We start from the raw sequence: 26,959 nt of genomic DNA, 5'->3' as shown, positions 1-26,959 counted from the left end.
ATGCTGCCAGACCTGCTGAGCTTTTCCAGCAACTTGTGTTTTGGTCAATGTACATCAGTACCAGTTTGTACCAAAGCCAGAACTGAGCACATTAAAATGTTAACTACTGACCTTGCAAAGTAAAATAATCAGAAGCAAATCTCTAGAAAAGATTGTTCCCAAGTCCACAAAAATAATTCTTTGCTCAAATGAGATCAAAATTAATCAGGGGCCCTTCAGCTCCTTGGTGTAAATTAGCCATATTTGATGCGTGACAATACAAAAAAGCATTTGGTTAGCTTCATTCATTTGCAGGACAAACGAAGTATGGTTTGCTGGAAAGCTCAGTCGCTCTTCCAAAATGGATAATCAAACAGAAAAAGACTTTAACACCAACGTTGCAAGAATTATTTTATTCATTCATGGGATAAGCATGTTGTTGCAGTCATATGCACTGATTTGAGAGTTGGTTACAAATCTACATTAAAACAATCATTATGAGACTTATGTACCTTGACAGTATATCGCAATTCATGTTTCTTAAACAGTTGTACATAATCCAGGGGAGACTTAGTCCAACATGAAAATGCAGTTTTACAGTGAAACAAACAGAGAAGTGATGGGGTGCATTTGGAAGCTGCCTTAATATGGAAAAACAGAAAGATTGGAAACAAAGAACTGGATAAGCTTAGCAGGTCTGGCAGCATCTGCGGAGAGAAATTAGTTAACGTTTCGGGTCAAGGGACCCTTCCTCAGTACTAACCGGAAATGTTAACACTGAACTCTCACCACAGGTGCTGCCAGACATTGAGCTTATCCAGCAATTTGTGTTTTTGTTTCTGATTTACAGCATCTGCAATTCTTTCAGTTATTAAAAAATTAAGATTGTTTGAAGAAAACCTACATTGTAGCATGTACTTCAAAATTAGAGTTCTCAACCACTGCAGGGATAAAATAAACTTGTTCCTATGAAGTAGTATTATTCTTCAACCAATTATGGAGACTTCCAGATCTATTGACCGACAAACAAATAAAATGCATAATCTTCCTACTGCAGATTTCATTTCACCCAATGCATTCAAGAGTAACATATATCATGACAAGCATTTAGCCTTCTGATTTTTAGTAACGACTTCTTGAAATTCGCATTTTGTGCCAGATTTAAATGGAATAAAATCAGGAAAGAGCAATGCACCTTGAAGTTGCTTTCCCTAATCGTCCAAAATTCTTGGACATTCATTTGTTTTATTTGCACTTCTTGTGTTATAACCTTGATTTTACAGTTTTTTTTTTAGAAGCAAGGTCTGTTTAGATTATTTGCCTCAATCAAGTGTGTGCTGTAAATTCAGGTACTTTGCATCAAATAAGATAGAAGGCTAATCATAACATGTCTACTGCACCCAACTCTCAACATCTTAATCTTCCTGTGGATGCTAGAGAAAAGGTGCTGCAGAGGCAACTAATGACGTAATTCAACTCCTTTGGTGGATTCCACATTTTAAGGAGAGTTACAAACATCTAACACAAGGATGCACACTAGTGCCCCTTGAGCATATTCTGCCATTCAAGCAGATCAGCCATGATCTGATTGCTCCACAATTCCACCCTTCCAAATAACCTCAGATCCTTGCTCGTCAAGAATCTAGCTACTTCTGCCTTAAGAACATAGTTCAGTCTTTTACTTCAGAAATTTTTGTTTCACTTGTGCTATTTTCACCCCTTTAACAATGCAGGATTTTAACAAATATTCTTTTTAAAATCCATCTTCAACAAAATAACGACAGAAAAATCAAACCGTCAGCAGTTATTATTCTATGTTAAGCACTAGGAACCTCTCCAGAACAAAGACAGACAATCCAGTTAAGAGTTCAACTATTAATTTGCATGACAGCCAAGGCTTAGAATGACCAATGCCCCCTCTCAACTTACAAGTGCATTGATATATTGTTGGGGTGTAACAAAAAGGCTCTCCTGCATTTATGAATGGTCATCTTGCTGTTTTCCTGCTAATTTCCTCCCACCGTATTGCCCTTTGAGGGACTTTTCAATGGGTGTCAGTCACTCTCTGGTACCACAGCTATGTCAGGGTTTCTGATGCCCAAGCCTGCACAATTATTTGACTGCATGAATGTTCACAGCTGAGCCAGCTGCCATTGTCTCCTGACATGCACGTTATGCAAGTGTTAACAAATAGGAAACAAAAGCCAATATTTTGGACAATTTTTTTTACCCAATTCATGGATACAAAAGGTCAATTCTAGAATGTAAAACAATCCAAGTGAGAGCACATGTAGCATGGATAAATGAGAACCTCAAACCTCTAAACCATCTGCTAGTTTCACACTGCCTACGATACTTTGATTCATCGAATAATAAGAAGCTCTAATGCAGCTATGTCAGTTTATTGCTTTGTTGACTAAAGAGTCCAAGATAAAAATCATTAAAAGACAAAATAAATTTATCCCAAGAACAAAAACAAGGGATGTTTTATGAAGGAAAATCAACAGGGACAAATGCAAGTAAAGCAACTTTGGAGCCCATATTCTGACTTTTTAAAATGTGGACAGTTATAAACAACAGGGGGACGGCTTACTTACTAAAGAACAAGAGTTGTGACAGCTTTTTCATTAATTGCATTAATGGCAGCACAAAAAGATCCTTTCGTTTTGAACTTGGAAGCAAATTGGTCTAAAGGCAATTAGTGAAATTTGAAAGTTTGTACAACCCATTTATTTCACTCATATCAAAAAGAAACTAACAGAAGGATAATGAATCTCAAGATCAGTTTCAGGGCAGCCATAGAAAGGTTATACCATAATCAAGATGGGTCGAGTTTAGGAAGGTCCTCTGGTTTCAATTTATACAGATGTTTTTTGCCCAGAGTGTTAGTTGCCATTTGGGCTCATTCATTGAAAGAAAAGGACAACAGTGGTTAGCACTGCTGCCTCAGTACCAGGGACCCGGGTTCAACTCTGCCTTGGGCGATACTGAGTGCAGTTTGTATGATCACCCTGTGTCTGCATGGGTTTCCACAAGGTGCTCTGGTTTCCTCGCACAGTCCAAAGATGTGGTGGATGGCAATGTTTAAAAACTGCCCTGTAGTATCCAGGGACAAATAGGTGGATTAGCCATTGCAGGATTTGAGATTTAGGATAGGTGAGTGGGCCTGGGTGGGATGCTCTTCAGAGGGTCATTTGGTCCAAAGGATTTGCAATGGTCTCCAACTGCATTGTAGCAATTCTATGAACTTCTGAGATTGTCTGATGACAGACAAAATGGCCAAATTAAAATGACAGTGCAGATTTACACAACTGTCAGCAGAGATGATGCCTCACCATTCAAAGAAAATGCAATGCAGGCTAAATCCCAATTTGAATTTTGAGAGGAAACAGAAATTTGAATATCACCTAGTTTGAAATGGGTGAAATAATCTACCATATTCAGTCAGTCTTGTGGCAAAGAAAAGCAAAGCAGATAAACTTGGAAAGATAGGAAAAGTACAGTAACTAGAACAAGGAACTGAGGCATCTTCAGAGAATAAACGAAAAATTTACCTCCAGAGATAGTAGTCCACGCAGAAGTTTTGGACTTCAGATTCATTATCTCTTATATTTGTTTTTTTTTTTAAAATCTGAAGTAAATGGGTTTTACAACCTTTCAAATTTCACTAATTGCTTTTAGAACAATTTACTAGAGGTGAGAACAACCCTTTAAAATTGAAGTAACTTTAAGAGAATTTTTGAAGCAAATGAGAATTAAATCTGAGCACATAACCTCTTTATAACTCATAACAATCATTTTACTCATTTACAAGTGAACTCGTGTAATTCTGTTCCTTAAATCAAGATAGTAAAAGGAATCTATTACGTTAATGCTTCCTAACAGAATGTAAAACCCAATATCTTGCAAGGGAGTATTACCTTTCTGACAGCCAGCTTCTTGGTGATGTGTAAAGTAAAACCATTATCACAGGATCATTTTCATACAATTTTGCAAATAACCCCAAACGTCAGGCAAGATCAGAAAGGGGTCCTTCATTTTATTTTCCATGCTACTTGTATGAAACAAACAGTAATAAAAAGTGTGCATTCTCCCACGGTGAGCACTACAATTCTCCCTCATTATACTTTCCCTTAAAAGTCAACAACTCAGACTGCATTGGTGTCAGATTCACTGACAGCCCTGTTACTTCATTCAAATAAGAATCAATTACACAAGTCCAGTCAGTGAATATCAATTGGCACTACAGCCAAATCCCATCCACAAAATGGGAACATCTAGCATTGTCACAGGATTAAGCAGTCAGAAACAGTAACACTAGCAAATTGTGCCTCCCTCTAACTCGGTATCCTCAAAATCTACTGTAATTTCCTCACTGTTGTATTGACTAATATTTGTTAACAGTGGAAACCAAGGACAAATGCAGGGGTTTCTTGGTCTGAATGGCTGATCAAACAACATTTTGACATTTACCATACAAAGTAAGGCAGTCAAAGACTTGCCACACAATTAGGATATATATATCATAGTTAACAGGATTAGGAAATTGGTAGGTAAACAAATCTTTCACCGTAAAGGTTAAAGCTTTTCTGAAGCAATAAATCTAGAAATTATATCACAATTTGAGGCGGGCTAAAGAGAGAATTTACCCTTACAAACCAGATAGTTAACAACCAGAAATTAAGCCACAAAAGACAGGATAAGTCTCTCATTCAAATTCCTGCTTATCTTTGGTTAGCTGACCTCAACCAAAGCATCAGTGAGGGCGGTACAAATGGTCAACAAGCTCCTTTGTTATGGATGCCAAGATTCCCTGTACAGGTCTGCATTTAAGAAAAAAATCAGTCCGTGATATCATCTGTATTGAACAAGCCTAGGTTCATATATTCAGAATGGCTACTTGAGGTAAGGAACTGAAAATTTCACAAAATTACTCAAACTGCACCCAGCATGGGGCCTTCAAGAGTCCAAAGACATGACAACAAAAAGAGGCAACACACTGTGGAGCCAGAGGAACACAGCAGGCCAGGCAGCAGAGGAGCCGTAAAGTTGACGTTTCAGATGAGGACTCTTCTTCAGGAATGGCAAGGGGGAAGGGAGCTGAGAAGTAAATGGAGCGGGGAGGGATGGGGCTGGGGAAGGTAGGTGAGATGGTGATAGGTGAGTGAGGGTAGGGAGTGATGGGGATTGGTCAGTATGAAGGGTGGGGCAGATAGGTGGGAGGGAAGACGGACAACAACAAAAAAGAAGTGTTAGGGCTCCATTTAACATCTGAAAATCCAGCTTCTATCAGAAGGGGCAGGAAGTAGAGCACTACAAAAATAAGTTTTGATTCAGGAGAAATATCCAAATTCTCCACTCACTTCATGAGTACTGTGGTGTAAGATAAATCAGTGCTCCATGGAATACAAATACACATTAACTACAATGCAAAGCTCTCCTTTCTTTCCTCCAGCATATTGTCGTTACAACGCTCAAATTAGAGAGTTTGTCTCCTTTGCTCCTCCCTTCACTTAACAAGATTCAAGGCACTGGCTTCTCAAAACATGATACAATTTTCTTTTGAAAACAAACTAGTAGAGAGCATTACATAGCTGCAATAAACAGAGAAGACATTAATGTACTTACTTCCTTGCGGTCCATAAAACTTGACTACAAATTCATTCAGTCCACCCAGGATGGTTACTTCATGTTTGCTTTCAATACTGAAAGTAGTGTCAAGGAAAATGCCAAAACCAAAACATATTTCAAAGAACTCACAGGAACTTGATTAAATTAACTAGCACTTTAAGTTGATTACATTACCTGGGGTTCCGTGCAACATTGTCTAATCTGAATATTGCAAAACCACTGGGAACCTCAAGTGCAAAGAAAATATGCTCTTCAACATGAAAATTTATTAGTTTTGTTCTGAATGATATTTTGTTAAGCCAGCATATCATACCCAAACAGCCTTCTTAAAAATCAAGCTAAGAATAAAGAATTAAACTGGGTAACCTCGAATTGACCTCAACATGAAACGCAACATGTCCAGTCAACCATGCAAAGCCATCCTCAATAAAATCTGGTAACTTCTGCCAAAGTAAGAAAGCTAACCAGCAAATTAATCAGCCAATAGACTGCTACAGAGATACTCAACACACTCACCTTTGATTTGATTTTTGTCAGTGTATTGAATGTAGGAGCTGGAAGGTTATGCTGCAGCTGTAAGGGACATTGGTTAGGCCACTTTTGGAATACAATGTGCATTTCTGGTCTCCCTGCTATAGGAAGGATGTTGTGAAACTTGAAAGGGTTCAGAAAAGATTTACAAGGATATTGTAAAGGACTTGAGCTACAGGCAGCCTGTCACAGATGCATTTGCCCATTACAATAACAATCGGAATGACCAATGCAGAGTTCCTCGTGGAGATAAGTCCTGTCTTCAAACCGAGAATATCATGTTCTGTGGCACTACTACTTTGCTAAATGTTTTACCTATTAGGTCTGTTCCAGGGAATCCACTAAATATCCATCAGTAGAATTCTATTCAAAACTCTAACCATATGGTCCAAATATCCCTCCCTCTACCAATAACCCAAGGGACTAATTCTGATCCAACAAGATAGGATAACAAGCCATGAACAGAACCATGCACGCCTAAAATTGAGGTGTCGATCTGGCAAAGTTAAAATACATCACTAACATGCATGGTGAATAATGAAAGCAGAATGCAATATACAAAGCTAAACAGTCCCATAAGTCAATGGATCAGATCAAAGTTCTGCAATCCTGTTACATTCAGACTTGAATGATGGTGGACAATTTACAAACAACTAACCAGAGGAAATAGTTCTACAAACATTCCCTCCTTAATGATGCATGAAGCCCAGTACATCAGTGAAAAAGATAAGGCTGAAACATATGCAAACCACCTTCAACAAATGTGCCTTGTGTACAATCCATTTTGGCCTCCTCCGTATGTCCTCAGGATCACAGATGCCAGTCTTCAGCCAATTAAAATCACCACATAGGATATCAAGAAACAGGAAAAGCTATGGACCCTGACACCAGTTCAGCATTAGGTCTGAGAATCTGTGCTCAGAATTAGACACCTCTAACTGAGCTGTTATAGCACAGCTACCATACTGGCACTTGCCTGACAATGTGGGGAAAAAAGGTCAACGCATGCCCTGCCCATAAAATGGAAAAATCCAATTTGATCAATCACTGCCCCTTCAGTCTATTTGCAAAATGATGGAATCTGCCGCTGACTGTGCTATCAAATGGCCTTTACTCAGTAATAATCCGCTCACTGATGCTCAATTTGGATTCTACCAAAGCCATTCAGCTCCTTATAACTTTGGTCCAAACACAGACAAGAGTTGAATTTCAGGAGCACCACGAGGGAACTTGCCCTTAACATCAAATTACTATCTGATTGAATTTGAGGTCAAAGACTCCTAGCAAAATTGAAGTCAACAGAAATCAGGGTGAACTCTACTGATTGAACTGTTACCTAGCACAAGTAATTCACCTCATCCAGCAACACTAACAACCACTTCTCCTTAACAGCCCCTCTCCTCTTCCCCTTCCTTTATCTAAAGGCACAAATCAGGACTGCAATGGAATACCCTCCACTTACCTTACCCACAATATGAAAACATTCACTCCACTGGTGCACAGTTGCAACTGTATGCATCACATACAAGCTGCAATACAGAAAGTTGCCAAGTTTCCTTTGACAGCACTTCCCAATCTCTCAACTTTTAACATCTAGGAGGAAGAATGGCAACACACAAAAGAGAACACTACTTGCAAGCTCCCCTTCAAGCCACACAACATAATGATTACGAAGTGTATTGATGCTCCTTCATTAAGGCTGGATCAAAAACCAGAAACTCCTTTATCAGCACTACGGGTGCATCTACATTACATGGACTGCAGCAGTTCAACAAGCCAGCTTACCACTTTCTCAACAGTAATTAGGGGCTGGCAACAAATCCTGGCCTTGCCAGAACACTAATACTGCATAACAAATTTTAAGAAACAGGGCTACAGCCAAAAAGACAGCATTCTTCCCAACTATATCTGCTTCCCCATTTAGCAATACCAAGTCTACTACTAGCATTCACACAGCCCCTTTACTAGCAAAGCAATTCAAGTCATTTCACAAAAGCTGGAGACATCTCTGGCTGATGAGAAGCAGAGCTCTAAAGAAGTCGTCTAGACTCTAAACATTAGCTTGCTCTCTCTCCAAGGATGCTGACTGACCCACTGATCTCCAGCATTTGTTTTCAGTACTGATTCCAGCTTCTGCAGTAATTTGCTCCTACATTGTGGAAAGTTATGCAACAGAAGAAAGGATGGGAAAAGAAAGGAAAGACAGGACAGAAACTGATCGTGCAAGATTTGGAGTTTTCTGCATGTACTTGAAGTTTTAATAATAAAGGCAGCTTCAAGAGAAACAGCCAGTTGAAAAGATTTGATGTGGTGTGATGACTGAAGGTTCTGCCAACAATACAGCTGATGGGGGAAAGACAGAAAACGGAAAATGCATCCTAGTTCCAACTTTCCAACTCTGAAAAGGGGAAGCGCCTGTAGCGTAGAACAGGAGAACAGTCAGTGAGAAACAAGAGCATGTTGGGACTTATAAAAAGATTTTTAGTTCCTCATCATTGTGCTTTATTTTCAAAAAAGGTCAGCAGTGATAAGCACGGTCAGCAAGTTCAAAGTTAATCTGAACCGTTCAACCTTACATAGTTCCGCATTTGAGCTCAATGTCCAGACATGCTCTGAAATAGTATAGTACTGGCCCTCATAAGCCAAATTTTGAAACTGCCTTGGAGAGCATTTGCATTAGAATAATCAAATCTAGTGGCACAAAGTAGTATGAACAAGGGTTTAAATGGTAGATAAGCTGAGGCAAGACAAGTCAGGTAATGTTAGAATTGGAAATAGGTAATCTTACATGACAGCACAGCTGTGTGGTCAGATGCTGATCATGGGATCAAATGAAGCACCAAGGTTGCAAAGAGTTGGTCTGGCCTTGGAGAACTCACAAGAGGGATCATGCTGGTGTTGGGCTTAGAGATAGCAAAGACAAGGATGGAAACTTCAGTAGTTATTGGAAAGTGAGTTGAGATAAGCTGGGACAAGGAAAAATTGGCAAAAATTAACAGGTTCAAGAACACTGGCAGGTAGGATACAAAGGGGACATCTAAAAGGAAGATAACAATGATGTTGTTCATTGTGTTCGTGTGCATTGACAGTAACCTGCCCAGCAACAGTAAGCCAAATGAGGTTGCCAATGAGGTAATTAGCAGTTATTTGAAGGCAATGGAAACTTACCAGTGACAGATGGTAAAACTTGAATTCAATAAATTGATCACTTAACTGACTTAAAAAGCCATCTGATTCACTAATGTCCTTTAGAGAAGGAAGTCTGCAATCCTTACCTCCACTGGTCCACAAGCAACTTCAGATGCATAGCAATGTAACTGCTCTCTGAAATTGCCTGCAAGCCACTCTGCTGTAAAGAAACACTTCAAATCCTTAAGCAAATAATCAAACCAGAGAGACCACCTGGTATCAATTCAGGCCCTGGAAACAACAGCAAGTAGCAGCCTGGTTAACCACAGGTCCTCTTTATCTACACTGCAAGAGCTGTTGCACAGACATCATCTATAGGGTATGATTCCATTAAGTTAGACCATATCCCTGACACCAATCACAATCCTTGGGCATATTCTGTCCCACCAGAAGAACAGACCCAACACAGCTGGCAGCACAGTGTAACGCAGTCAGAAGGAGTTGTCCTGAGAGTTCTCAATATTGACTCTGGACCTCAAGAAATCTTAGAACAGCTACTCAAACACAGGTTAAGAAATCTCATGCTGAATACACCCAACAACCTCTCCATAAATAATAAATCAGTGCTATGTTGAAAATCATTTGGAAGTATTAAGAGTGGCAAGGGAAGAAAATCTATGCTGGGTGGGGGATCTCAACGTCCATCACCAAAAGTAGCTCGCTAGCACCACAGGCCAAGTGCTACAAGACAGAACTGCTCTACTGTCAATGGTAGGTAGTGATGGAACCAACAAGATGGAAAAATTTACTTGACCTCGTCCTCACCAATCTAACTGTCCCAGATGCATCCATCCCTGACAGGGTGAATAAGGGCACACAGTCAGTTTGAGCTAATTTCTCCTGAGTCAGAGGCAGAGTGCATATATCTGGTAATTTTGTTCAAAGTAGGCTTTCAGTGAAGAGAGAAAAATTAAGGTTCATTGCAAGTAGGGATATATACAGAGTTGGGGGAGGGGGCGGCTTTTGAAGGGCAGGGAAGAAATGCTTTTTTCCCTACTTTTTTCAGTAAGTTCAATGGTAAGAAACTGCTATTAGGGATGGTCTTTAAATCAGTAAATTAGAAGATCATATTAAAGTGTAGCCAAATTTGGATTTAACTGAAACACCAGGAATATGGAAAGGTCAGGACCGACAAAGTAGTAAGTAATCCGAACAAAATAAAGTAGAAGGAAAGTAAAGACAAGTTGTGTGCATACAGCTATCTGGAGTGGAATGTATGGTCTGTAATAAGTGGGAAGTCATGGGTCCTACCAGTGTTCTAGATGACCGCATGTGCAGGAAGTGCTGCCATGTGCAAAAACTTGAGCTCGGGTTTCAGAGTTCAAGTGGTGGACAGAGTCACTGGCATATCCAAAGTTGACAGTTACACGAGTAGTATGTTCAGAAAGGTGATCACACTGCAGCTTAAGGGCTTGAATGAACAGAAAGGGTGATTGTAAGGCAGTCCAAAAGAAAAACGCAGGTAGTGTAGGAGTCCCCTGGAATTACACACAAAAATCAGTTTTCCATTTTGGAATCTGACAAGGATACCAGTTCCACAAGGGTTGCAGTCAGAGAAGTATTTGTGCTACCATGAGTAGTTTGATTGCACAGGAGAGAAAGAAGAGGCACAATATTGATGGCTTTCCATAACTAGTGAATAACTCAAATCATTTCTATGACTGTCGAGGTGACACTAGGATGTTATGGTACCTCTCTGGGCAAGGATCTCGGAGCAACTGCAGGATATTCTTTTGGGTGAGGGTGAACAGCCAGAGGACATGGCCCACACATTGTTACTAATAACTGAGGTAGGGAGGGGAATATAGTCCTTACCTAGCTCCCTAAATTTTGTTAAAAAGCTAACAAGCAAGATCTCAAAAGTAGCAAGCTCTGGATCTCTCCCAATGCACGTGCAAATGACTACAGAAATAAAATTAATGCATGGATAGAAAAACTGCACAATGAAAGGCTTTAGATTCTGGGACAAGTGAGTGGTATAAGTAGTAGTAGGGACATTCAGGGACCAAAAATGTGGGCTTACACATGGTGTTGGGCCATAGCTGAGGTAGCACGTTAACACCTTGCATCTGTCTTTACCACGGAGATAGGATGGTACCCTAGTCATGTTGGTAGAAGGGAATACTGATACTAGTAAAGTTCAAAATAGGGAAGACATGTTGGATAGACTGTTGGTACACAAAGATGACAAGGTACCAGGTCAATAGGACAACCAAAGATACTGAAGAAATTCAGAGTGAAAACTGCAGGGGTACTGGGAATAACTGTCAGACTTCCCCAGCCTCGGAGATGCTAGGAATTGCAAACATCATGTTCTTTTTCAATGGAGGTTGCAAAGATAAGCTCACCAATTACAGACCAGTCAGTTGAGCTTTGGTGGTGAAGCTTCCAGAAACAAATTATTTCTATTTGAACTAGAAGTTGCATGAAAAACAAGTTTAAGTCCAGACTCAGAATGAAACAGAGGGAAGTACCTCAGTTCTGTCCTCCATATGCAGACAATGTCTCCACTCAGTTCTCCCAATTGGGAAAATAATTTCTTCAGCAACATTGGACCCACTAGCAGCACAAAATACTCCCCTCCATAATATAAATGAAAATTTTCTATTGTAATTCCTAGCCGAAAGTGCAGACTCTGCCACAACTTGAAAATTAAACTATATAGTAGGATACAGAGGGGACATCTAAAAGGACGATAACAATGAAGTTCCAGTACAAATCACAGAAGACCTACTCAAAAAAGTGCTTTGCTGAAACAGCATTTCAATTACTTCGTCTAATCTAGTTTGCACACATGAAAGCTGGTCAAAGCTTGGAAGGAGTTCAGAATGGAGTCATAACATAGATATCTGATACAAGAGAAGAGAGTTATTATTGAAACAACACAAATTTAGTCTGTGCAATTGGAGTTTAGTATAATGATAAGCACCCTTATTGAAACAATAAGTCTCCTAAGAATCTTGTATGGGATAGATGCAGAAAGGTGGTTTTGCCTTATGGGATTGTCTAAAACCCAAGGGCATAATCTCAGACTAAGGGATTACACATTTAAAACCGATTACAAAGAATTTCTTCGGAGGAAAAGAAATTTGTAGCACACTTTACCACAGTTGTAGAGTCTGGGTCGTTAAGAATATTCAAGACAGATTTTTAATAATCAGGGAATCAAGAGCTATAGAAAAAGGCAAAAACGTGAAGTTGAAGATTATTGCGTGAATCTTAAACAGATCTACAGCACAGAAAAGGGCCTTTTGTTCTTTTGAGTCTGCGCATGTCAAAAACAACCAACTATTCTAATCCCACTTTCCCACACTTGGTTCATAACCTTTTATGCCTTGGCAATGCAAGTGCACACAAATTCTACTTAGACGTTTAGTCTTTCTCCCTCTACTACTTACTGCCTGTAAAGGTTCGAGATTCTCATCACCCTCTGGGTGAAAAAAAGATTTTCCTCATCTCCTCTACTTTAAATCTACACCCCTTGGTCACTGATCCCTCTGTGAAGGGGAAAGTCTTTTCCTGTCCACCTTACCCATGCCCCTCAATTTTATATACTTCAATCATGCCCCTTCTCAATCTCCTCTGCTGTGAGGACAGCAACCCCAGTTTGCCCAATCTCTCTTCATACCTGAAACTCTCCACCTCAGGCAATATCCTTGTAAATTTCCTCTGCACCTTTTCCAGTGCTATCACGTCCCTTCTCTGATTTTATGGTCTGAGCTTAAACTTTCAAGGCTTTAAATATGACATCTGAGAGATGTTGTTACAGGAAAATACCATATTTCTCTCCTCTAATCCATCTGATATTTGATTCAGATCAACACAGGAGGACAAGGGACAAGGGACAACAGGTTCAAGCAAATAAAGGGTACATAGATTACTGATACCTGAAGGTACTTCAGAGTGATCAGCAAATATTTCCTTACAGGGTAACCAACATGAAACCAGAAAATCAAATTACAGTGTTAGCCAGCTCTATTTGGAGCATGACTTCTGTGCCACTCTGATCCCATATTCCTGCCCTTATACTTTAAAATAATACAGTACATTTCTCTGGATTCCACATTGTTTCATAAGGCCATAAGACATAGGAGAGAAATAGGCCAATTCAGTTCATCAAGTCTGCTCCATACAGATTCTGATTATAGGTACTTTAGCCCTAAATTGCCACTTTTAATACAAATCAGATTTAAAAATTGACTTATTATGAGAAATAGATTAAATGTCTGCTTTTTCAAATATATATCTAATTTGATGAACTGTAATTGCTGTCTCCATCCATATCCTGCCATTCTCCCACTCCTAGCCACTGTTTCAAATAACATGGTGGCAGGCCAGCAAGATTCTGCTGGTTGGGCAAGCTAAGATAGAAAGTGACAAAGACCACGGAGCCTAACTACTTAAATAATGAACATTATTATTTCAAGTAGCAGCCAACAAGACATGAACTACGGTAGGCAGAACCTTAGTTAGATTGATATTAATCTTCTAAAAGGGCATAGATTGAAATGACCCATCCCTAATGACAAATATTTTAAGGTTAGCTATATCAGGTGGATACAGTTAGCAAAACAAGGGAAAATAGCTCAGCACAACTCTCTAATAACACCCAAATATATTAGGAAACCTCAGTGGTAACAGTTTCATCTGAGGTATCAGTCCATTCTGTGTTCAAATTTTAAAATGACGTATTACACAAGCAACAGAATATGCTTCATATTACATAGAAACATAGAAGACAGGAGCAAGAGGCCACCATTTGGCCCTTCAAGCCTGCTCCACCGTTCTTCACAATCATGGCTGATCACCCAATTCAATAGCCTAATCCTGATTTCTCCCAATAACCTTTGATCCCGTTCGCCTTAAGTGCTATATCTAGTCGCCTCTTGATGTTTTGGCATCAACTACCTCCTTGGGCAATGAATTCCACAGGCTCACCACTCTTTGGGTGAAGAAATGTCTTCTCATCGCTGTCCACCCCAAATCCTCATACTGTAACCCCCGATTCTGGACACATCCAGCATCGGGAACATCCTCCCTACATCTACCCTGTCCAGTCCAGTTGGAATTTTATAAGTCCCTATGAGATACCCCCTCAATCGTCTGAATTCCTACCAAAAAAAAAATCCCCAACCTAGACAATCTTTCCTCATACATCAGACCAACCATCCCCAGAAACAGCCTGGTAAACCTTTGCTGCACTCACGACAGCAAGAACATCCTTCCTCAGAAGGATGCACATAATATTCCAGGTGTGGTCTCAAGGCCCTGTAAAACTGCAACACATTCCTGTATTCAAAACCTCTCGCAATGAAGGCCAACATACCACTTGCCAGATTTCAGTAAAAGCATGATGGTGCAACATTATCCCACTGCATTGTAAATTAAGAAAAAGTGTTCTGATTGTTTAATCGGGTGCATCTTTCCATCATTGGAGGGGCATTTTAAGTTTAAGGAGCAAGTTACAAGGGACTACAAGTGACAAGCATAAGGTAACTGGAGGTGAACCTAGAATATTGCACAATATTTACAATGTCTGTTACCAATACAATAAAACAAGTTCAAATGTTACAATATTGATCCAAGTCCTTGTAATAAGAAATAGCGATTATAAAACCTAAACTATACAAAGTAATTCAAATAAGCATAGTAATCTGCAACTACATAGCTAGTATGTAGGGCAATCATACTTCAAATGAATGGGAAGGAAATGAACAACAGCCTACCCAAGGAAGCTGCGCAACAAACTGGCAATTTGCGTTCCTCACCTTGTGTGAAGACGTTCCTTGATCAAGCAGTTTTGGAATTAGCTTCTAAATGTTGAGGTTACCTCCAGTTCCCACAGAATCCATTAGGGCAGTTTCTACTATAAAAGTAAAGAAAGGACGCTGCAACAACAGCTAATGTACTGCATGCTGTATGCAACATAAACCGAGAGGTGAAAGCTAGAAAAATGAACCGACCAACAAAATACAAACTGTGTAATACATTTTAAGTCATAAAGGACAACTCAAATGGTTTCCCTATCCTGACCCCACACACGGTAACTTAAGATCTTGACATAGTCTATCAGTTGATTTTATTTTGAGAAAGAAAAATTAAGCTTGAATTACAATAGGGAAAAGAGAACAATGTAAATTAAAAAGATACTCTCCACACCACTCCCAAACTCTGTCCATTTTATTCAATTGCTATCAATTTGTACAGACTAGAGTTATTGATCAAACGATCACAAGGATCTCAAGAAAATAAAAGCTGCTACAAGCAGCAATAAATAGACGGATGATGCAACGTACAAGTGAGGGATTGGATCCCTAGTTCTGCCTGACTCTTATCTCACTATTTCATTCAAGCAGAAAACTCCATTCCAGATTTGATTTAGAAAAGGCTGGATTATGCAAAGTTCATTCCTCCAGACACCAGACATGCTGAAATACAGAAAAAAAATACTGTGAATACAGATTTTCACCTTGCTGGCTGAAGAATCTTATGGGCTCCAAGACATGGCCACCAGTTTCAAGAATGGTGCCAAGGACAGTCTATCCATCAGATGCGAAGAAACCAAGAATCTGGTGACTGGACAGCATCAAGACAATTCCATTGCTATCAACGCTATCACTAAAAGAGTTAATCATTTCCCTACCTCAGAGGCAACATCTCCAGGGTTCGTGTAGAGATCAAGATCCGAAAAAGAATTACAAAAATCTCATTGGTCTTCCCATGACTCCACGTCGTTGGCATCCAACGCTATCCACACAGTCATGAACCTACAACTTTACGAATCTATTTTAGTACTAACTGGAAATTTTGCCACTGAGACATCAGAGATTTATATAAGGTGTCACAGGCACGTACAAGACAATGACAGGGAGACAATGAAAACTGGCAGAACGTGTATTTTGCCCCCTGACATACACTTGCCAGAGCAGGAGAATGGATGGAGAAAGAAGTTTGGGTCTGACCTAGTAGAGTATATATAGGATCTTCGAGAGCTTCTGTGCCTGATCAGTAACCAGTAATAGCTGCTCAAAATGCATTCAAAGAGACATCAAGCAGGCTCAAGTTTGATCTTGGCTGTGAGGGCACACCATCAATCTCAAGAACTGTGAAATGGGGGAATATTCTGTACTCCAGCGAATGTTAGCACTTTCAGACTAGTTGAGGCAAGTTGAAATTAGCAAATGTAATTTTACTGCAAGTCAACTAAAGCCATGGCCATCACTCCACTCGTCAAATTAACCACCTCATTTTTTCTTTTGCCCACTTCTCCCCATCTCATTTATGAACAATATACAAATATCATGCTGCTTTGTTAGTTAGTCATCTGTGTCAGGTAAAGAGTACACAAAATTCAAAGTTTACAACACAGAATATTGAGTTCTTACATCGAATGCCAAAGTTAAATACATGTTGCAAGGCACGAATGTGCAATAAAAACAGAAAATAATGCCAAACATGGTTCAGTACAGAATAAATAATCAAAGCCCAGTGCATTGCTAGACTAGTTTTAATTGGTTAAGGGGCCAATACAGGAATTTGCCTGAACTTTTTTTCCCCAATGACTGTTTTTCTCCCCCCTCACATCACATGGTTGTGGCTGCATTATGCAGTGCATGACTTGTGACATAACTAACATCAAATTGCACTAGACAGATTGCATGGGCAATTTTGATTCCATCACTGTATCATAGAATCCCTACAGTGAGGAAGCAGGTCATTCAGCCCATCAAATCCACACTGACCCTCCAAAGAGCTTCCCACCCAGACCCAGACCCACCCCCTCTGCCTAGCCCCACATTTACCAAGGTTAACCCTCCTAGCCTGGATTATCCCTGGACACTATGGGCAATTTTGCATGGCCAATTCACCTACCTGCACATCTTTAGACTATGGAAAGTAACCAGACCACCCAGAGGAAACCCATGCAGACACAGGGAGAACGTGCAAACTCAATACAGTCACCCGACGGAATTGAACCCAGTTCTCCAGTGTGAAGAGGCAGTAGTGCTAACCACTGAGCCACCATGCCACCAAGCTACAGAAAGCGGGTTCAAGTGGTAAGGTATGAGAAGCATTTAAAAGTTGAAAAACAGTGCTTAATTTGGGTGAAGTAGTACTCCGTGGTCATAGTATGAAGGCAGAAAACAATGCACAAATGATTCAGAATCAGGAACGCAGAGAACGTGCTCGGACATACAGTTAGAGGATTGCAGAACCAGGAGGTGACAAAGATTAGAAAACAAGGACCAGAAATTTGAAATCATTATGCTGATGGTAGAAGCTTGGAGATCAGCAGGAAGAAGTGTAAGAGACTTTTGGTGGTATACACAGCGCAGATCTGAAATGAACTGGGAGGTCAGCAGGCACAATGACTAAAAGCACAAGAGTCTCAAGAAGCCTTCAATGGAATAAGACAGTTTAAACCACATTCGGAGTATTGCATACAGTACTGGTCATCATACTCATGGAGGGATACAAATGCTTTAGAAGCCGTTCAGAGAAGGTTTACTAGACTAATACTTGAAATGAGCATTTGCCTTACAACTAAAAGCTAGGCAAACTAGGCCTCTATCCTCTGAACTTTAGAACAGTCAGGAGGTGACTTAACCGAAACAGAAGATCTTGACAGGACTTGACTGGGTAGATGTTGAAAGCATGCACCCTCTTGTGGGAGCATCTAGAACTAGGGGTCATAGTTTACAAACAAGGGCGTGCCCATTTAAAAAAGAAACATTTTATTTTCTCTCAGACGGTTGAGTATCATTGGAATTCCCTTCCTAAAAAGGACAGTGGGTGCAGAATCTTGCAATATTTTTAAGCAAAGGTAGACAGATTCTTGACTACCAAAGGAATGAAAGACAATCGCAGATATGCGAGAACGTAGGTGGTTAAAATCAGGTTGGTTTTAATTTTATTGAATGGCAGAGCAGGCTTAAAGAGCCAAGTGGCGTATGCTTGTTCCCTGTTCGTATGTTCATAGCATCACGCTAATCTGCAAAGGTATTTTTTGCCTCGACTTTGGTATTAAACAGCAACATTTCTCAAGTATTTGTGTCCTTCATTCTCACTTGAACTTAAGTTTAAACGCATTTATAATTTAATCCAATAGCAAAATCAGTTTTCTTTCCATTGATAATTTTCTCTCTTCCCTTTTGACTCCCTGAATAATAACTGCCTGCAGGAGCTATATATGTGCAAGCTTAGACAACAAAAATATGGGTTATATACTACAGCAGAACTGGAACTCATCTTCAGTCATGCTGATACGCAGACATGTGGGACATCAGCAGTTTTGGTAAATTCCCCTTCAATTTCTCCTCCCAAATCTATTTCAAGTCACGTCAAAAGATCACTCAGCACAGACATGGGACCTTGCTAGACTGAAGCTACTCATAGGAAAAATTATGATACAGTACATTTTAATTGCTTAGCATGAATAAGAAATCTCAAATCTCTTCTTCACGTTTATTTTGCATCATAGAATGCTACCTCACAGGTTCAATAAAAGCTTTCAAGAAACTTCGTTTGCAGCAAGATCAAGGCCAAATCTCCAGGGCTTCCAGAATAAAACTAAATTTAAATAAGTTGGTTCTCAATTACTCATTCAGTGCTCAGAAAGTAGTTTATGAATCTCCAGTGCCAAGAGTTAGCTCAGGAAAAATTACATACAATAAATAGACTTAATTAGCTGAACTAGATTCCATTTCTATGAGGTAACCTGAAAATGAATCACAATTCTCATGTGCATCTGGCAAAGTATCAAGAGCAGGTTTCAGTATGGTCACTTGTATTTCAGTTAGCATCTAAAGGCATGAGCTAATAATATCAAGCAGTGAAATTATAAACTCTTCACCCATTATTCGGTTCTGTAAGGAAGTATAGTGGACTGCTATAGGATATGGCAACGATGGCAAGTGCCCTATAAATAGTACATTTTGACTGGAGTACAACTTTCACTGTAGATAATCAGTATCCCAGTAACAGCACTAGGTTAGGTGGATTATACGGTTTCACAATAGTACCTTGCCAGAAACTAAAAAAACAATACTGCTCATCACACGGGCCACTAAGAAAACAACACAAAGCATTGCTCAACTGCTGCACATTTGACACCTTGTGTTTGCATTCATTATGCCCTTCCTTTAAGCTGAAAGATATTTTGTCCACACATACGTGATTGATATTGAAGTCAACAGTCACTATTGCCTGTGGGAACATTAATTCAAACATATCCATTACTGCAGTGGTGGCAAATTCCAACTTACAGCTGTACATGAAGAACCAGACTTTATTTTGCTGTGATAATATTTTGAGCGTTTCTGAACCCATCTTTGTAGGCCAGTACCATTTTTAGTCATCTTTGTTTTGATCAGTTGGTAGTGATTGGTCAACCGCATTGTGCTCTGAACATATTGCTCAGACTACAACCATTATTGGTGATGCAACTTTTGAACTTTGCCAATATTCCCCTCCAGTAATCACAAAAGCCAAGATATTCAGACCGTGGATCAGTTGTTATAACAAGGAAACAGGAAAACAATAGGGTAAGGAACAGACCTAACTTTTCTTATTCAATTTTGATGGTGTCAAATGTTGGTGGGGCTATACGTATCCAGGCAAGTAAGGAACATTCCATCACACCACTAACTTGTGCTTTCTAGGTGGCCAGGCAATAGGAAGCCAGGATGCTGGTTACTTTAATTTCCAGTTCCTTACCTGTTCTTGTTGCTGAAGTACTTAAATAGCTGGCCAAGTTCAGTTTCTGGTCAACTGGTAATCCCAGGTTGTTAAGTGGGATGTGAGAGATAGAAATGCAACTGAAGGTCAGAAAGCTATAGGTAGATTGCCCCTTCATTTGAGATGGTCAATGCCTAGCACTTGTGGCACACGTTACACCACTTACACCATGCCTAGATGCTGTTGATTTCTAGCAGGACATGAATATGAGCTGCTCAAATGGCGAGCACTGTGCAAATCAATGAAAACCCTCACTTCTGACATTACAATGGAAGGAAAACAAAGCACTTAAAAATGGTGGGGCTCAGGATACTGTCCTGACAAATCCCTGCAATGTCCTAGGTCTGAGATGATTGGCCAAACCAACAACTATCTTCCTTCTTGCTGGGCATGACACCAAACAATGATGTTATCATGGCAAGAACAAGGTCAAGTACATTTTTCCTGATTGGTTCCCTCACCACAGGTTCAGATCAAGCAGCTATATCCTTTCAAACTTGGTTGGTTAAATCAATAATCATGCTAATAAGCCAAGCATGGTGATGGTCATCTAAGTCCCAGAGTACAATTTGTGTCCTTGTCACCCTCAGTGCTTCTTCCAAAGAGTGCTCAACATGGAAAAGTAATGATTCAGTTGAAGGAGCATAGAAGGTTCTAATTAGCACAGGTTTTCCTTGCCTATGTCATGAAATTTCATGAGGTTCAAAGTCAATATTGAAGGCTTCCATGATCACTCTGTCCTGACTGTATATGACTGTACTGCAAACTCTAGTGGGTATGTCCTGACAGGGGGACAGGGCATAGAGAGCTGGTGATTGAGGTATCCAGGTCACTATTTATAGCCTATGATTCTGTGCATATGGCAAAGACAGGCTATTGCTTGACTAGTCTGTTGGAAAGCACTCTCAATTTTGGCACAAGCCCCCAAATGTTAGTAAAGAGGACTTTGCAGGATCAATAGGACTGTGTTTGTCAACGGAGAATCTGGAACCTGGGTCAATGCCAGATGATCTGTCCAGTCTCATTCCTCACTTTAGATTCTGTACTGGTTCTGACAACTGCATGGCTTGCTGGGCCATTTTGGAGGACAGTAAAGAGTCACACTGCTGTTGGTCTAGAGTCACACAGGCCAGACCAGCTAAGAATGGCAGATTTCCTTCCGTAAAGGGCAGTGGTGAACTGGACACAATTTTACAAATAATCAGCAAGTCACATGGTATCAATTAGACCAATTTTAATTCCAATTTTTCTTTAAAATTGAGATCAAATTTAACCATCTGCCATTTTAGATTCAAACCCCACAGTATTAGCCTAAGTCTCAACTCAAAGGACAGTATTCAATTTGACAGTCTAACATTTTCTATTTTTATACCCCAAACATCATTCCTATAAAACACCTTCCCAAAACAGAACTACACCCAACATTCACTAGACACGTAGAGGAACTGGCTCTCAGTACCAAAGGCAACAATTTGTTTGTTTTTTTTTGCCAAATCTCTCCCCATCACTTCAAATAGCATGGACTTGCAGCATGATCAGCCCAAGTAGACAATCACATGAAAAGCAACTTGACATGAGCACCGGCACGTTATTTTTACAATCTCTCCCAGAATTATCCTATCCTCATCCAAGAATATGCAAGTTTCAACAGTGGGCAGTGTAAATTGTGGGATTTCCATATATATTAATATTTATTGTTAAGTTTGGTTTTCTGGTTTTGGCATTAGTAACAACTGGGTTTCTTGTCCTTATGAAATGAATAAGTAAGTTCAGTTTGCTGAAGGCATGCCAATTTTTTTTTTTAAATTGGTTGAGAAGCCTGCCTTTGGAGTGAAGAGGCTTTGTGCACTATTAATGGATGTGTGTTTATCTTAGATTTTTACACTACACAACAAGGTAAATATTGGGCCCCAAGGATTCCTATAACTTTCTGGAACTGTTTAGATTAAGGGAATCACCCATTGCTTAGAGGAAAACTTTTGGATTTTACTTTGAGTAAAACAACTCAGTCAAGATCTTGGCGGATGATGACTGTATAGACCCACACTTCTGTGAATGGAGGATATATTGTGAATTAAGTTACTTTACAGTCAGAAACTGTTTATCACAGACAAGTAGTACAGGACAAAACTTTGAAGAGGTTACTTAAAGCAGCACACATCGGAGTTCAGGTACACAATCGCTCCAGGAACAAATTATCTGCAGTTCTAGCCTAAACACTTACTCAAACATGAGGTGTTTGATACAGGTGTGACACTCTGGTGTGAACAAGTATTATACAAGTGATGCTTTTGGTACTGTACCAAAGAGGAGTTTTGGGTTCTACACAAATTTACATTTATAAAGGAGGGTTTTGGGATTATAGGACAATGCTTCTGCTTGGTGTTTACAAGTCTTTGAATTTATTTAAGTACATGGTGTGGTTTATCAGCCAAAAAATTATGACAATCGAGTCATACAGCATGAAAACAGACCCTTCAGTTCAACCACCCCACATCAACCATGTTCCCAAACTAAACTAGTTCCACCTTCCTGTGCTTGGCCATATCCCTCCAAACTTTTCCTATTCAATATCTTATCCAAATGTCTTTTAAATGTTGTAACTTCACCTGCATCTACCACTTTCCCTGGCAGTTCACTCCACACACTAACCACTGTGAAAAACAAGTCGCTCCTCATGTCCTTTTTAAAATCTTTCTCCTCACTTTAAAAATAGGGCCCTAGTTTGGAACACCCCACCCGAAGGAAAAGACACCTGCCATTCATTTTCTATACCCCTCATGACTTTATAAATCTCTAACATCACTCCTCAACCTCCTACATTCCAATGAAAAACATAGAAAAAAGCTTTATTGGCAGAGCAAAATCTGCAGTATTGCACACTTGCATTTCAGTGACATACCACTTTGTTAAAACCAAAACAAATCAAACTAAGATCCATCAAGCCAGGTTCCTGTCTGAGCTGCAATTTGTCCAAGAACATCAGCTGGGATCATAATAGGTAGGAGTCAGGGGAGTTTGCCTTGTGTCTTGATAATAGTTATCCTTCAATTAAACATTGCAAAAGCAGTCTATCTGGGCATGATCTCATTGCTGTTTGTCAAGTCTTGCTGTGTCTCACTTCCCAGTCACAGTTGGTTATGTACTGTGCACCCCCAAATGATGGGATTCAGGTCCAGTCCTACAGTAACAGTTTCGGACCTCATCAAAAGTAACTTGTTCTCTCATGCTGGGTGCTCCAAGATAGATACTTGTTTCAAAAAGATGCCTTTTGAACATCGGGGCTATATGGAACTATTTATATTGCACTTTCTTCTCAGATCCACAAGCCTCAATTGACCACCTTCTCCAGAGTCAAAATATCATGTAATTTTAATCAGAAGTGCAAAGATGTGGCTAAGCATTAGCTTAGACTGGCAGTGGGATTGAAATTTCCCAACCTTGAGTTTGAAAAATAGCTGACAGCTTTCTATATCTCACTCCCAACAGATTAAATTGAATGAGGTAATCTCTACCCACATAAAGAGAGATCACCAGTGGGAAATTCTTAAATGATGCTCATGAGAAATAACCTTAAAAAAAGGGAACATTAAAGCATTGGAGAAACAAACAAGAGTGCAAAATTAAATTTCAGCTGGGGTGTAACAGTGATAGCATACCAGAGTTAAAGAAAAAGCAGTGTAGAGATTCCAATTTTGAATACTATAAAGTTTTCCCTTTCAAGAGTGTACATTCAGAAAGAGCAAGGACAGGATCAACCTTGACTCTATTGCCTCCCAGCACCAAATAGTCTACTACTTAGAATAAAGCCTCACATATACATGAGGTGTCAATTGATGACCAGGTCCCAAAGAACTCTATAATTCTGTATTGAGTATTCTGGAGGGTAAGCAGAAAAATGGAGGATCTACCCCAACATGATTCAGCTCAACCCTAAATTACAGAGGGATGCCCACAATAAAAGCATTAGGCAAGGGAAATGCTGCACCCACCTGAAAAAGGAAAGAGACGTCGACTGGAATCCTAAAACAAGTTGAGAGAAATAGATCCAGATGATCAAAAAAATGGGAATTCAGATAGTGAAAAATGAACCATATCTAAAAAACCAAAGACAGGTTTCTGAAGATTCTGAATTTTACACGTTTTCCTATTGCTTACACTATTTCACAAAGATAATCTTCGAATAACAGGATTTTGTTTACAGTGTAGCAATTGGGTTTATATTTGTCAATTACACAAGGACAAAAATAATTTGAACACCGAGCGGGATCAGTCCAGATCTCACTACCATCTTAACATCACTGCACCACTAGACCAGGTCAGATAGACATTGAAATGGATATGAAAAGCTGCTCACAATAATGCTAAAGTATTTTTGCAATACTGGACAAAGGTTAGGCTGTTAAATTAGCAATATTACCTTTTAAAAATTTCTTTTAGCTGTTTTTATTCACATGTCCCTACCCTTTCTTCCCAAGCATTACTGCATTTGTTCTCATTCCTGCCACCGAAAAGTACAAAGAAAAATGAAGAACAATTACGACATTTGTGCTGATTCTTTCAGGCCAATTTGACTGAAAAAGTGAAATCATTCATTAGAATCTTCCAAATCCTTGAAATGATCTCATCCTTCTAAAAGTGAACTGTTGAGACATTTAAAGCAGTTTCTACCAGTTCATAATATGTTAAAAGGTGAACCACAGTCAGTTAGGCAGATGCAAGAATGGAAACAGGGCACAACATAGAACAAACGTCATCGCAGATTATTCTAAAGATAGATTTGTACCCAAACACCCAAAAGATTAAGAAACAGTTTACCTCTCATTGAAGCTGCTACATTAATTATGTAACATACTAGAAGTATCGAGGAGTATTGAATTCTAAATGGCAACGAGAAAATACACAAGAATTAAGACCCCAACTCTCAAAACTCAAATAACTAGCACACACTTAAAATCAAATTACACCTTTTGCAACAATTTTGCTTTTACCATCTCTTTCTCTCCAATATAGAGGCACTCCAGTTAAGACAATGACTACGACCCAATTGTCTTAGGACTCACGTCTTGATTGCAGTCAATGCTACATTCACTACCTCGGAAATAAAACCACGAATTACGAATCTGGCAAAGAACAAAAAGTGACTCCTCACCTATCTGCTTAACTCTCTTTGCCACGGACTTCATAGCCCAGGAGTTAGTTTAGTTACTGAATGAAACGTACAAACTGTCAGTGATTTATTGCACTTTATCACAAACCTATGCAGCAAAATGGCTAACACCATATCCTTGCATTTAAGTTGCAATATGGTTAACAGCCATTTATCTGAGACTATTTGCAAGGATTAGTCAACAGAATGGAGACTTACATTAACAACTGCACCTTGAAAATCACATGGCAGTCAGCCAGAAAGGTAGCTTTGTATTTGCAGATTTGAATTCAATGCTCCCCTCAGTCACCTTTTCATATTGAGGGGGTGGGATATCTTCAGTACTACAGAAGATATAAAAAGATCCATAGTAACAGCACATGCCAAAGACAGGCAAGGACAACCTGAGATGGGCACTAATTACCCTTGGAGTCAAGTAACCAAATCAAAAATTGCTACTCACTAAAGATTTACAACTTTTGTATAACTGCACTCCTGCAGGGGTTCATATTGAGGCAGGGAGGTGGGTAGAAGACAGAACAAAGAATTGTTGGTGGAAGAGAAGAGTAAAAAAATGTTCAAAGATTTTTGAATTAATTTGACGTGAGTGAGGTGTTATGGCACAATGGCAGCATTTCTGTCACAGAGACAGAAGCTCAAGATATTCAAGTGCCACTGCAGTGCATGGCTGATAAGTCAAATATAAAAGTACAATTTGCAAAACCTTCTCTCATATACTGATGGTTAGCACTAAGAACAGGACAGCTTCCTGGCCAACTTATGCAATAGAGAAAAGTTGCAGCCTCTAGCTTCACCATTCAAAGCTCTAGCTACAACAAACATGTGCAATTGAGTTCTGATGGGTCACTAGACACGAAACGTTAACTCTGGTTCATCACCACAGATACTGCCAGACCTGCGGAGTTTTCTCAGCAATTTCTACTTTTATACAGGTATATGCTGTCACAGCAACAGTGCCTCCTTAGGGAGCTGCCTGGTTCAGTTGGCTGGATGGATGGTGTGGATCAGATTGGTGCCAGCAGCATAGCTTTGATCTGGCTGGAGTGGATTTGAAATAGTCTCCTTGTCCTACCTGCGATTCAGGTCATGGGTACAGTGGGTCGGACCTGCCTTTCGGCGCAGAACTCCATTAAAAAAGTGATACAAGATAGAACAGGTCTGTTCTAATATAGCTCACTAGCTGGTAATACCAGCTACTTGCCGTCACAAAAACCACACTTCCTCACAGGCCATGTTGCAGTGAACATACCACAGAAACTGCAGAATCACACCCACATTGACTTATTCTGTGCACTTTAAAAATTTGTCTTGCTCAAATAGAGAGAAGATTACAAAAACCATAGATGTTGCCTGACCTGCTGAGCATTTCCCGCATTTTGTTTGTATGAAAGCAAAGCTCAAGGTGGTTTGCAGATATTCATCCAAAATACTAGAATGAACTGCAACCTAGCACTTTCCGACATTTTAATATTAAAATCTATAATGTCCTTAAGAAATCAAATAAAAACATGCTGACTGTTGGAAAGTGTGAAAATGACCATGATCAGGCTGTGATGTCATACAGTAGGGAAGTAATCCATCTGGAACAGAGTACACTTAATCATTACACAAGTGATTGCAATGTTTTAACCTTCATCTGGGATTGGACATGACATCAATCCAGGAAAGTAAAATTAAGATTTTCACCATTTGAACCTGTAAGTGTGTCTTCTTATTTACACT

General features: G+C 39.6%; 1 protein-coding gene across 1 annotated transcript in view; it reads right to left on the bottom strand.

Annotated features, from left to right (window-relative positions):
- The window catches only part of ube2h (ubiquitin-conjugating enzyme E2H (UBC8 homolog, yeast)), a 102,234-nt gene that overhangs the window by 46,307 nt on the left and 28,968 nt on the right, over positions 1-26,959 (bottom strand). Inside the window, exon 2 of the mRNA XM_048610537.1 lies at positions 5,608-5,684. Coding sequence (XP_048466494.1) covers positions 5,608-5,684 — 77 coding nt within the window. The remainder of the gene's footprint in view (positions 1-5,607; positions 5,685-26,959) is intronic.

Source organism: Rhincodon typus, chromosome 22, assembly GCF_021869965.1.
Source record: "Rhincodon typus isolate 14 chromosome 22, sRhiTyp1.1, whole genome shotgun sequence".
NCBI lineage: Eukaryota > Metazoa > Chordata > Chondrichthyes > Orectolobiformes > Rhincodontidae > Rhincodon > Rhincodon typus.
This window is presented reverse-complemented; position numbering and strand designations above follow the sequence as displayed.